Source organism: Globicephala melas, chromosome 8 (genome assembly GCF_963455315.2).
Source record: "Globicephala melas chromosome 8, mGloMel1.2, whole genome shotgun sequence".
Lineage (NCBI taxonomy): Eukaryota > Metazoa > Chordata > Mammalia > Artiodactyla > Delphinidae > Globicephala > Globicephala melas.
In genome coordinates, this window is record NC_083321.1 from 4,713,741 (window position 1) to 4,725,807 (window position 12,067).

General features: G+C 43.7%; 1 protein-coding gene across 13 annotated transcripts in view; it reads right to left on the reverse strand.

Moving 5' to 3' along the window:
* The window catches only part of PPP6R3 (protein phosphatase 6 regulatory subunit 3), a 126,772-nt gene that overhangs the window by 54,847 nt on the left and 59,858 nt on the right, over nt 1-12,067 (reverse strand). For all 13 annotated transcript variants that reach the window (XM_060302829.1, XM_060302830.1, XM_060302838.1 and 10 more), the window contains 4 exons: nt 10,488-10,625; nt 7,553-7,618; nt 5,270-5,382; nt 624-737 (listed from right to left, as the gene is read on the reverse strand). In XM_060302829.1, coding sequence (XP_060158812.1) covers nt 624-737; nt 5,270-5,382; nt 7,553-7,618; nt 10,488-10,625 — 431 coding nt within the window. The remainder of the gene's footprint in view (nt 1-623; nt 738-5,269; nt 5,383-7,552; nt 7,619-10,487; nt 10,626-12,067) is intronic.

Sequence of the window (12,067 nt, forward strand, 5' to 3'; positions counted from 1 at the left end):
AAAAAGAATAATATGACAAATATTAATTGACTTGTCCAGAGGCACATACATAGGGAAAACAAGACTATATTTCTGATTCTGAAACACACAGCACAAAGTTTTCCTTAAGGCCTCAAGCCACCTGCCCGTCCATTTTTAAACAGCCTAATGAACTGTAGTTGCCTCATATGTGAATCCCCGGAAAAAAACAACCCAAAGCCTCAAGTTAGCAAGCACTGGACAGAATCACAAGATGGAAAGAGCCCTGAACTGCCACTTGGAGGAGAGCTGCATACAAACCAGGAACACCTATTTTCAATTTTCATAAGCAAGAAATAAGCTTCTCTTGTGTTTGAGCCATTCTGTATGGGTTTGACTTATTACAGAAGCATTCTGGTAACTACTACAATACCCCAAATGACTAGAATCCACATATTGCCAATAGTGTTTACCAAACCATACAGTTCAACTGCATCTATGCATCCCATTCATATAAAACTATTTATATAGTAGAAAAAGATTCAACACCTGAAATTCACGGGCATGATACTGTAGCGATCAACCAACAACTTAACTCCCAGCTTTTAAAAATTCTAAAAGCAAAACCAAATGGCTCATTTCGCAAGATAGAAAGGAAAACTTACGTTGGTCGCCGTGTCTCAAGTAAAGCCAACAATATCTGGACTGCGCTGACTATGGCCGATTCATTCTTCTCCTTGTGGAAAATATTTGATAGGAGCTGCTCTATGATTTCTTGCCTAGGAAAACAAATCAATAGTCGAGCACTAATTGTAACACTGTTTAACACAAACAACTTCGGAGAAAAAGGTCATGGTATCAGTAAGACGAGTATAGAAGAGTTCAACCTCACTCGTGCGTATTTACTGACAATATTTTATGTTTCATGTATCTGTAAGGAAGGCCAGTGATCTTGCTTATCATAAATGTAACACAGACGTATATATATATATATATTCCTATCCCTTCCCCTCAGCAAAGTCATCTGGGCCCTGCTTGCCTTTGCCAATCTTGTTGAAAGCCAACAAACACCTCACGACTGGAAGTCACCTCCTACTCAGATGGTGGGGACGGGCGGTAAAAAGACTCAGAACCCTTCAGCCCCACAGAAGGAGGGGACTTTTTACAAAAGAAACCATAAATGTTTTCCCACAAAGGCATTCATGTATAATTAACAAAGATCTAAAACAGATACAAGATAACATCACTTGCTGCACTGTACTCTACAACTAAAATTTGGTAAACCAAAATAATGTGGTAGCAGTGAAATGGGTGTGACTGAACTACTGCCCCAAAAGTATTCTCCACAGGCTCTTCCCATGACACCCCCCATACATGTATACAAGGTCACAATTAATGTAGAATACAAGGGTAACCTGTTAGGTGAATACATTTATACGGATGTTCTCAAGGAAAACCGGTTTCTTAGGATCTCAGTAATTTTTAGAACCCATGGGGATTAAGAAATGGAATCACCTTAGCAATGAGAGGGACAGCTGTGTTGTCCCTGGTGCCCACCTGGCAGACACACTAGTCACCCCAAGGTACAGCTGTGCTCACTGGCTACTAACACCAGTTCCTTTGCCAGGTTAGGGCAGCAAGTAGGAGAGAATCTCCTTCTCTTTGGGGGAAGCAAATAAAACTGGTGTCTAACCTCAGAGGATCCCCTTGCAGGAAGTAGCTTTCAAGTACTCTCAGACCAGCACTAGAATTGCTTGTGAGATCTCTACCCAAAACAGTACTGTAGAAGTCACTAAACACACAGCAGTCTACAGAGTAACTATTAAACTTGGAACTGAGCTCTGGAAAACAGATTGCTTTTCTGTAAATACGTATATTCTTCAAATAGCAGCCTCACCCCAGGTAGAGGGGTACCGACAGGGCATCCAACTGTAGATGTCCACCTTCTCATTCAGCTGTAGTGTCTAACTTTCCAGAGAGCAATATCACCTTTCATAAACCCTGACGCCTGAAGGGAGTGGCTAACAAAGAGGTTCTCACTCTTTCATGGCTGCATCAAATTGGAAGTCTACCATACCCATGGACAGCGTTCTACTAATGGACAAAAATGAGATAATAACCAGCAAAAATGTGACGGTCAAGATGCAACACAGCAGCTGAGCCATATTCTGAGTCTTAGCTAAACATACAAATATCACCAAATACAGAAGAAATCATAAACTGAAGAACTGAGCTTATTAAACAGGATAAAAAGAATGCCTTCATATTCTTTAAATAATAAGGCATTTATTTACAAATGAGAAGACATATTCACTTCCACTTTTTAAAAAATGGAGTTCTTGGGCTTCCCTGGTGGCGCAGTGGTTGAGAGTCCGCCTGTCGATGCAGGGGACGCGGGTTCGTGCCCCGGTCTGGGAAGATCCCACATGCCGCGGAGTGGATGGGCCCGTGAGCCATGGCCGCTGAGCCTGCGCGTCCGGAGCCTGTGCTCCGCAACGGGAGAGGCCACAACAGAGAGAGGCCCGTGTACCGCAAAAAAAAAAATGGAGTTCGTAGACGAACACCAATAAAGTTCATTATGTGAGCTGTGTTACGCACGAGGCCAGCCAGGTTCTTCACCCAGGCCTTTGAGACGATGGCGCACTTCTGTTTTGTTTTGTTTTTGTGTGGGCAGCTAAAGACTCGCATCTATAAAAATAACTGGGCTCAACCCGGCCCAGAGGCCGACCCACTGTAAGCTCATTAGTATCAAGAATTAGGAGCTGCCTGGTCCAACCCTCCCTAACACAACTAGTTTTAAAGGAATTCTGGAACTTCAGATTTTCCCACAACAGAGCTACTAAATTAAATACATTCAATTTAAGCTCAGATTGTTTCCCAAGCTAACACTCACTACCTAACACCTCGGTCCACTTTCTTAGAGGCCTTTTGGTATCCCTACCCACCTTGACCATTCTCTTTAACCTTAGCTCATTTCCAATTTTTCCTGCAGTGCTAACCTACACTTCCAGTTACACGTACGGTGTTTATGTGGGGGTTAGCCTGTATACCGAGTAGACTGGCTTATAACACAACACTGCTATATATTATTAGGTGATAATCAAATACATACAGATATATAACAATATATAAAATATACACAGATACTGTTAAAATTAATAAAAGCTTACTAAGCTCACAGGAGCCTTTGGTCACTGTGTACTTCCTCAATCAACAGATACTAAAGAGAACGACTATAATGTGGGAACACGTCTGATATTAAAAAGGGTTGGTTCTCATCCTCAAGAAGAGTGTGGGAAGCACTGTTATAGAGTTAAGTCTCCCCGATGCTCAGTGCAGTGAAGGTTTAACTCAGTGACACCATGGAGCCCCTAACTCTTTAGGACCATGTAGTTGAAGAAATTTACTCTGACTAACATTTAATGATGTTGATTATGTACCTCTCTGCATCAAAGTACAGTTGCCTGATCCAGGTCTAAAAACACAGTCTGAAATATATTAGCTAGTGCACACAGAGGCTCCAATAGCTAGATCCCACGTTTAGTCCAAATAGAGTTGAGTGAAGAGAGGGCTGGCACAGAAGAACTCAGTGATTACTACTGACCAGCCTGACACTCGGGGTGAACCTGCACAGTCCAGGAAGGGAGCCAAGCACCACCTGTGGCCACAGAACGCTCAAAAGGTAACTAGTCTGAAGTGGCCTGCTCTAAGTGTAAACTACGCACTGGATTTCCAAAACTTTGCACGAAGTAAAGAATGTAGACTCACTCATTAATAATTTTTTAAATGAACATATGTTGAAATATTATTTTGTACCTATTAAATAAAACATAAAAATTAATTTCACCTATTTTTTTACTTTAATATGGCTACTAGAATTTTTAAATTACATGTGACTTTTATTATATTTCTATTGGACAGTGCAGTCATGAACCATATGAAATTACTGTCAGTCAACATTTTTTAACCTTGAGTAAGTTAATTTTTACATGGTTCAACCTATTTCTACTACAATTATCGGTATTGTATATTATAAAAGGAGTACATAGGCCATAATGCCCAAGAATAACTGAAATGGGGCAGGTAAGATGACATTTTACTCAGAAGCTGATAATCTCTTGTCTTGCTACTTGAGAGAACTAGTCAATTCCTTCCGATTCTACAATGCACACTGGGAAAATACAACTTTATTTCTCAGAATACAGAGTTTAAAACAAGATATCTTGTCTCTAATTTGTTCCTTGTTTGTCTCACACTTGCCAAGTAAACAATACACACAAATGTCTTAGTTTAATAAAAGGGTCTTCCCGGCCAAAAGATGCAAACGAGTCTCAATATACAGGAGGACTAAAGAATTCCAACAAAGTCATTAAGAAGAACAACAGTAGCAGTAAACTGATGCGAGACTGCCATTCGTACATAACAACGCTAACTGTAGGCACTCTTTCCAGTTACTCATCCAAAGTGGGGAAATGCCTTATTTTTGTTTACTAAAATAACGTTCAGTTGTAGGGATGCAGGCAAACGTATGCCCATACTCTTCCTGAAAATGTATGAATCTACAAATACCAGTATGGTAGGTTGGCCATTCGCAGATTTCAAAATACTACACCACCCCCAAGCTGTCTTCCACCTGAAACACATGAGATGTCTGTTCATTAGGAATTATCTAAAAATAAGGGCAGAAGCAATATAAAGAAACAAAACATACAAGATGTATAAGCCTTCGAATCAGGTCTGGTCAGGTTACCCCAGTCAGCTGCCAAGGTACAGTGGATCCTAAGAAGAACTTCTGATTAAAAATCACTGACTGGGAATTCCCTGGTGGTCCAGTGGTCAGGACTTGGCCCTTTCACTGCTGATGGTGCGGGTTTAATCTCTGGTCGGGAAACTAAGATCCCGCAAGCCACGCGGCATGGCCAAAAAATTTAAAAAAAGAAAAAATCACTGACTAAGATGGGTCAAATTACTTCATATACCTATCTTCCCCAAACACCATGGAGGCAGTGACAGCAGTTATGATGTCACTGCCCCATCCATGATAGTTTTATAGAACTTAGTTTACAATTATTGAAAAGTTCAAAGTCTACATATAAATGTCATTTATTGACATTCTTACCCTGTAAGTCTCCAATGGGCATCACGACTGGCTGAGATCAGATAAGCAGGTTTTCCTGCCTTCTCAGCCATCCACAGGTTATTTTCCAGGGACAGGATTCCCACGTAAGAAACACTTACCAAGTACTTACACTGGAAGCACATCAAATAGCATCAATATGAAAAAAGAACAAGAAGAGAGTTTCAAACATACTTTTCTAGAGTGGCAAGCAGGGGGTCTGGTTCTGTACTGTTCTGAATTTGTAACATCTGGTCTCTGCTCAGGCGAACAATTTCACAAAGTGACTGTGATGCATTTGAATGCCGCTAAAGGAAAGAAGTACAATTTTAACTATAAAACACATCAGAAGTCAAATTTATAATAAAATAAAGTTAGTGAAGGAACTGCTTAAGAAATAACACAAATTAACACTGGCCATAAGCTACAGTGAATAAAAAGCCAGGGTCCAAAGAAATAACATATGTCAAGCATGAGTATTTTACCCTTCCAGGCTTTACTTAACAATACCACAAACAAAATACACGTTACTTTGTGTAGGGAAATGTAATTAAAGTTCTGACAAGGAAAAATTTCTTTAATTAAATACTTGAAGAAAAATATAACCCCCCAAATTTATATCCTTTTAGCAGCAAAGAAAGATGAACACAATTCTTTGGCTTAAAAAAATAAACGCAGCTTTCTGGAATATACTAATGGATAAGAAATATTACTTCTTTCAGTGCGCAGTGTGCTATTCTACAGGAAAGTTTGAAATCTCAGCACCAAACGCCTATGCTCCGTGGCATGTGGCACTGAGCACCACCTGCCCAGTGAGACCAGCAGGTTCCAGCACAGATGACAACACACACCAGGGTATCAAAATCCACTGTTTGCCATCAGGAGTCTAACATTTCCTCAATAAATATATGCAATTCATCACTTAATACAAAACGGAAGTATCAACAGGACTGTCCAAAAGACAAAATTAACTTCTCTTGCAAGTCAGTTAGAGAAGGTGCTGATGCCCCAAACGCTTTGTCCTTTGCAAAAAAAAGTTGCTGCAGAGTTGGGCTTCTCCTCTGTCAACTTCTCCTGGACCCTTCAGACAAGGACAGTACCTGTTGAGCAGGAACCTAGTGATGAGCAAGCCTCGTCTGTGGATGTGTCCTCCCTACCCCATGAATAGGGCAGGCCACGCTCCTGTCCTCACTCTCCTCGGCCTGCACCGGCCACATTTCCAGCACATGGGAAATGTGCTCTTGGAACCATCCACCTCCCCCAGCCACAGCAGGAGGGCTCATCACCCCAACCAGGCCGAGGGCGCCGTCGAAGCTCTAGCACCCAGTACGTGCACACACTGGAGTGTCCTTCCTGAGAGTCAGCAGTAACGATACTGCAGGGAGCACATGATGTACTGTCTCAGGGGAGGGTGGGAATCAACAGCCCCTTTAATGGTTAGCTCTTCTCTTTTCTGAAGGGGGCGGTGGGATGGGGAGGCTGCTTTAGATAAACTCCAGGTACCAAAAGTTTTTTAATGGACTGCAGTAGAAGGGGCTACATCTACCTCCACAGGAAATCTGTCTTGGTGGGGAGAACATGCTCCGGCCACATGCTCCTTCCTCTGCACTGTCTCCTCTATGGCGCTCACTCTCCAATTAGTCCAAGCTAGAGGCATCCAAGGAGGCTGCCCATGCCCCATGACATACCCTGCATGTTGTTTGAAACAACTCCTTTGTAGATACTACCTTGAACCACGTGGAACTGTCATTTCCATAGGCAGAAATGGCCAAATGCTGGCAGCTCCACAAGAGTCAGTCCACTACTGAAGGCAGCAACAAGGGCAGCAGCAGAGAAGTAGGGGGACAGCCTCCTCTACAGCAGCATACCCCCTGGTCCTGGAGACCCCACCCTGCCCCCAAGCATCCCCTCAGCATGGAGCTCAACGTGCAAACTCCAAAGTAGCTTCAATTCTACTGCCAAGTCAATCTTTAGCACCCAGGACAAAGGCCAAACCTGTCAGCACAAAAGCCCGAGCCAGGAAGTAGAACCACCAAGAGCTCATCCCTCTTAAGGATTCAATGGTGACCAGGATCCTGCTGCGCTGTCTGGAAAGCTTTAGCCAGAATGGAAAAAACAAATGCACACAGACGTGGCCACATCATTTGGACTAATGATGGGTATAAAAGAAAAACAAAGTGTGGAGGAGGTTTGTAATAAAGGCAAGCAGATGCAGCAGGAAGTCTCAGCTCTAAGAAGGAGAAGGAGCTAGACCCAAGGCTCACTGTTTCACATTCCGGGAAATTTTCTGAGTATCGGCAAAATGCAGTATTTTAAAAAGCCTTTGGTGTTTAGAAACCTGTCAACTTGAAGAATGCCAGGTGATCGCTGTTACCTACCCTCTACCTTCACATCTAGTACAATTATGCTCTGTGCCCAAATAAACATGGTTCTTTTTTTTTTTTTAAATCAAGTTTATAGTCACACAAGAGAACTTACATCTTCTTCTTGCGATGGATGAACTATTTCCACAAGCCTCTGGATAATTTTCTCCTCATTTAACCACTGTAAAACACATTGTAGAAGTAATCATAGCAATGAGTGGCTCTTGTTCAAGCCCCAATGAAGATAAACATACTTGGAAATATCCATCACATTTTAAGTAGAATGTTACAGGTTTTCTCTGGACTTTGAACACTACAGGAAATTAAAAGTCCCCCAAGGAAAATGCCAGTGAATATATTATTTTAACAGTAGCTACAGTACCAACTACTCCCCAAGTCACAATACCCACATCCAAAAATTCTATACATCAGTTTCTTAGTGATGTTAATTCTCAGACACTGGGTACTAAAACGGTCTGTACTTTGGACATGAAGGCGGGGGGAATGGAACTTATACATTTTCTGTAAGAGAGCATTCACTTTAAGAGAGCTTCAAAAAGGCTGAGAAAAGCAATATTTAGTAGCAAGCCTCTGGCTTAAAACACATGATGAACTTTTTACCTTCTAAAACCAAAACAACCGCAGGAAACGTGGGGGCTGGCGGGCACCACAGAAACAGAGTTTGTCTGCCCTGCCACATGCTAGCAAGCTATCACCATGATTAGGACACTCTCTTCTTCCACCATATACGAAATACTGCCATGAATGAAAATATGAAGGGGATGAGAATAAATGAAAAATCAGCCGGCGTAATATTAGTTCCACAAGGAACAGGAACACCGTAATAAACAAGGCACTCACTACCTGGAACGGGCGTGCACACACACAAAATCCCAAAGGTTAACAGAGATGGCGGCGGGGCTGGGCGTGGGGTGGGGTGAGGCTAGGAGTGGGTGGCAAGAAATCGGACACGCTTTGATAAAGGCATGTGGAGAAATTCTTAGGTTGTCTCTAGGCTCCTTAAGGAGAACATGCCAAAGGAAAATGCAAACAAAAGCTATTAGGAGACTACCACAAAGGCAGAGGCCCAACTTTACATTTTAAGATGTTTTAAAATGTGTACGTGAAGTACACTGTGTTTGAATCTGTTCAAACACAGATTCTGACTCAGCAGGGCAGGGGTGAGACCTGGGATTTCTAACATGCTCCCAGGTGATGTCTGGGACCAAACTTTGAGTAGCAACGACCTAAAACAGGATGCAAACACCTCTACATAGGAGGTGGGGCAGAGGGTCCTGACGGCCAAGAGAAAAAGTAGGAAACTTTGTGGTCAGTGAACGAATCACACGCCCACCCTCACTGAGTCCGCAGCTATTAACAAGCACCGACAGCCCAAGCCCACGGTGGGCCCCCCAATCAAAGCAAGACATTGAGGGGTTTCTAACTAGCCTTGCCCCGAGCTACGCCTTTATTCACGACCCACCGCCACACCCCTCCAGAAACGCACCTATTCCTCTGGAAGTGGGCCCTAAAATTCAACCCAGCAGTGACCAAAGGAATCCTAAGAAACCACACTGAATAATTTCCCCCAATAATAATCCAAACATAAAGGTGACCATCCCTCCTATCCTCAACTACCTTCCCTGGAATCCCCAACCTCTACTGAGAAGAGACTCACATCCACAAAAGCACACCTAAAAAGGGCCAGAGTCCCAATTTAGGGCCCTCTCCCACAGGCAACTCCCAGGCCATCCACGAGGCCCCCGCAGCTGACTTCCTCACATGACCACGGTTCTCAGTAGACCTCTGCCTGCTCCTACAGACCCAGCCCTGACCCGACCCCCAGACTCTCCCACTCACACAAACACACGCTCCGGCACGCCTGCCCACCTTGGTAGAACATGTCCTTCCCTGGGACACCACCCGACAGACCCGCCTTCTGGGCCTTCAGGTCTTTAGCTTTTTCAATAAAACTTGTTTCCAGAGTTCTAAGGTTTGAGGTTGAGTATTAAAGATGGATTGAGGGACTTCCCTGGTGGCACAGTGGTTAAGAATCCACCTGCCAATGCAGGGGACATGGGTTCGAGCTCTGGTCCGGGAAGATCCCACATGCCATGGAGCAACGAAGCCCGTGCGCCACAACTACTGAGCCTGCGCTCTAGAGCCCGTGAGCCACAACTACTGAGCCCACGTGCCGCAACTAATGAAGCCCATGCACCTAGAGCCTGTGCTCCACAACAAGAGAAGTCACCGCAATGAGAAGCCCACACACCGCAACGAAGAGTAGCCCCCGCTCGTCACAACTAGAGAAAGCCCACGCGTAGCAACGAAGACCCAACACAGCCAAAAATTAATTAATTAAAAAAACAAAAAAGATGGATTGGACTGGGGAATGGTTCTGGAAGGAGGCGGTGAAAGGGACAAAAGAGAGGAAGAGACAGAAGACAAGAAGCAAAGACGAGAGGCTGTGAGAAACCTCACCTTCAAGTCACTCACACCCTCATCTGCCCACCCAAATCCCACCCAAGGCAGCGCCTCAGGATACACACGTGTCCTGAAATAACCACCTCACCAAATTTTAAAATATGTGCCCTTTTGGAGGTAAAGTCCTTTCTCCTTCTTATCCCATGCTCCTAGGTATCCACGAGAAGAAAGTTACTTCTGAAGCCAGATTCCCTAGAAATGCCAACACCTCTTCTTTTTGACTTTCAGAGATATCTCTGCAGTGTGACCATCTTCTCAAGAAAGAAGCCTCACAGAATTCTCAGATGAGACTTTTAGCTCCCATTCTACCTTCCTACTCCCACTGAAGAACAGACCAGCAAAGGGAAAGAACCCCTCACAAGGAGACAGCCTATGTACCTAGGGATGTACACGTCAGGAATCCTAATCCTGAAAGATCTGAATCTCTTCCCATTTTGGAATTCACCCCCCACCCCCGTTTCCCAGACCACTTTCTACCAATCCCCTAGAATCCCGCCCAGACTGAGCAGCCCAGCAGCTCGAGCGCCACTCCCCAGCCCGTCCACAGCGGCCGTGATCCTACTCACATTCAGCACATCCTGCCTGGGCTGTGGGGGCTCAATGCAAGTCAGGAGCCTGAGCAACAAGTCCATGATGGCCGATGTTCCTATGTGCTTCATAATAAGGTCCACAAAGTCACGTTTCTTCTTTAGGAAATCCACAATCTAGAGGAGAACAGCCACAACTGAAAGACACACCACTTGGGAACTATCAACTTTAGGATGCTTTCAGTCATGACCCATCTAGCTGCCCCCTCCAAAATCCACCACCACTTTAAGTTTAGGAATAGCAAATGCTGAATTAGTAGTAAGATGTCAAATTGGAAAGCCTTCTAATTGTTACAACATTCAAAAACCTCTTGGGGAAAAAAATCTCTTAAATTATCACATGTTCCCTAATACAAACACACCATAATCTTTTATTTCTGTTCACTTTCATTATTAATTCTCAAAGAATGAGGACTAAAAATTTAACACCCTATAAAGAGCAAGCAAATACACCACTTAATAGTTTATGGACATAAAGCAAGTCGATTAGGCTTTACATGAAAACACAGAATAAACATTCAAAATCCTACCTGTACTCTAGCAAGTAAGAAAAATAAAAAATATAAAGATTTCTACATCAAAGTGGCTAATTCACGTGCCATAGAAAATCACATTTGCATTTTATGTCAGCAATTCACCTGATCAAATTAACACAAGGAGGGTGAGTGAGTGTGGAAGAGGCTGACAGTTACCCCGAGGAGTTATGAAAACAGTCATACAGTCATGACCGCCACCTGGGTCTCTCCTGCGCAGGTGGAAGAAGGCACCTGTTCTGGCCTGGACACCCTTGTGTACCTTCTGGTTCCTGTCCGTGTGCACAAATCACCTGTTCTAAAGTCCCAGAAGCAGCACAATCAGCGTGGCAGCTGCCCTGACAAAAGTCTCACCGGAGTCTCTCAGAAGCCTGTGAGGCAGGGTTGCTCAACTCAGTGTTACAGATGAGGAAACTGAGGCTCAGACCAGTGAAATATCTTGCTAGAAGCTAAAAAGTGGATGCCCTGAGATTTAAATGCCCCCAAAGCCACAAGTCTGCCATTATCCCACACAACGTCTAACAGCCAGGGATGAACTAAAAACTGCCTCACACCATCATCGGGTGTAAATGCAGGATTAACCATCACATGCTGCTTCTCTAGACAATGAGGTTGAACTCTGTAACATAAACCTTCAAGAAGTTATACATAATTAATCCACTCACAACTGAGTCACATGGTAGTTTTAAAAGCACAGTGGAGAAGAGAGGCAGAAAAAGTCAAATGTGGCCAAAATACTGCATTATTTAGTGGCAAAAGCACTGACTCTGGAGCCCAAAGGCACAAGTCCCAGCCAGTGCCGTGGTGGCACAGCAGGGACAGCAAGCTGGAGGACCGCACTGCTGGGGGGCCCGCCCATCCAACACTGACGATGCTTCACGCAGCTGGACCTTCTGCTCCACGAGTTAATGAATGTCTGTACTGGTTAGGTCAGACTGAGTCTGAATTTTTTTCATTACTTGCAGTTGCATATATCCTTACTAATACATTATGTGATGGGAAACCTTTATTTACACTCAAAATTCT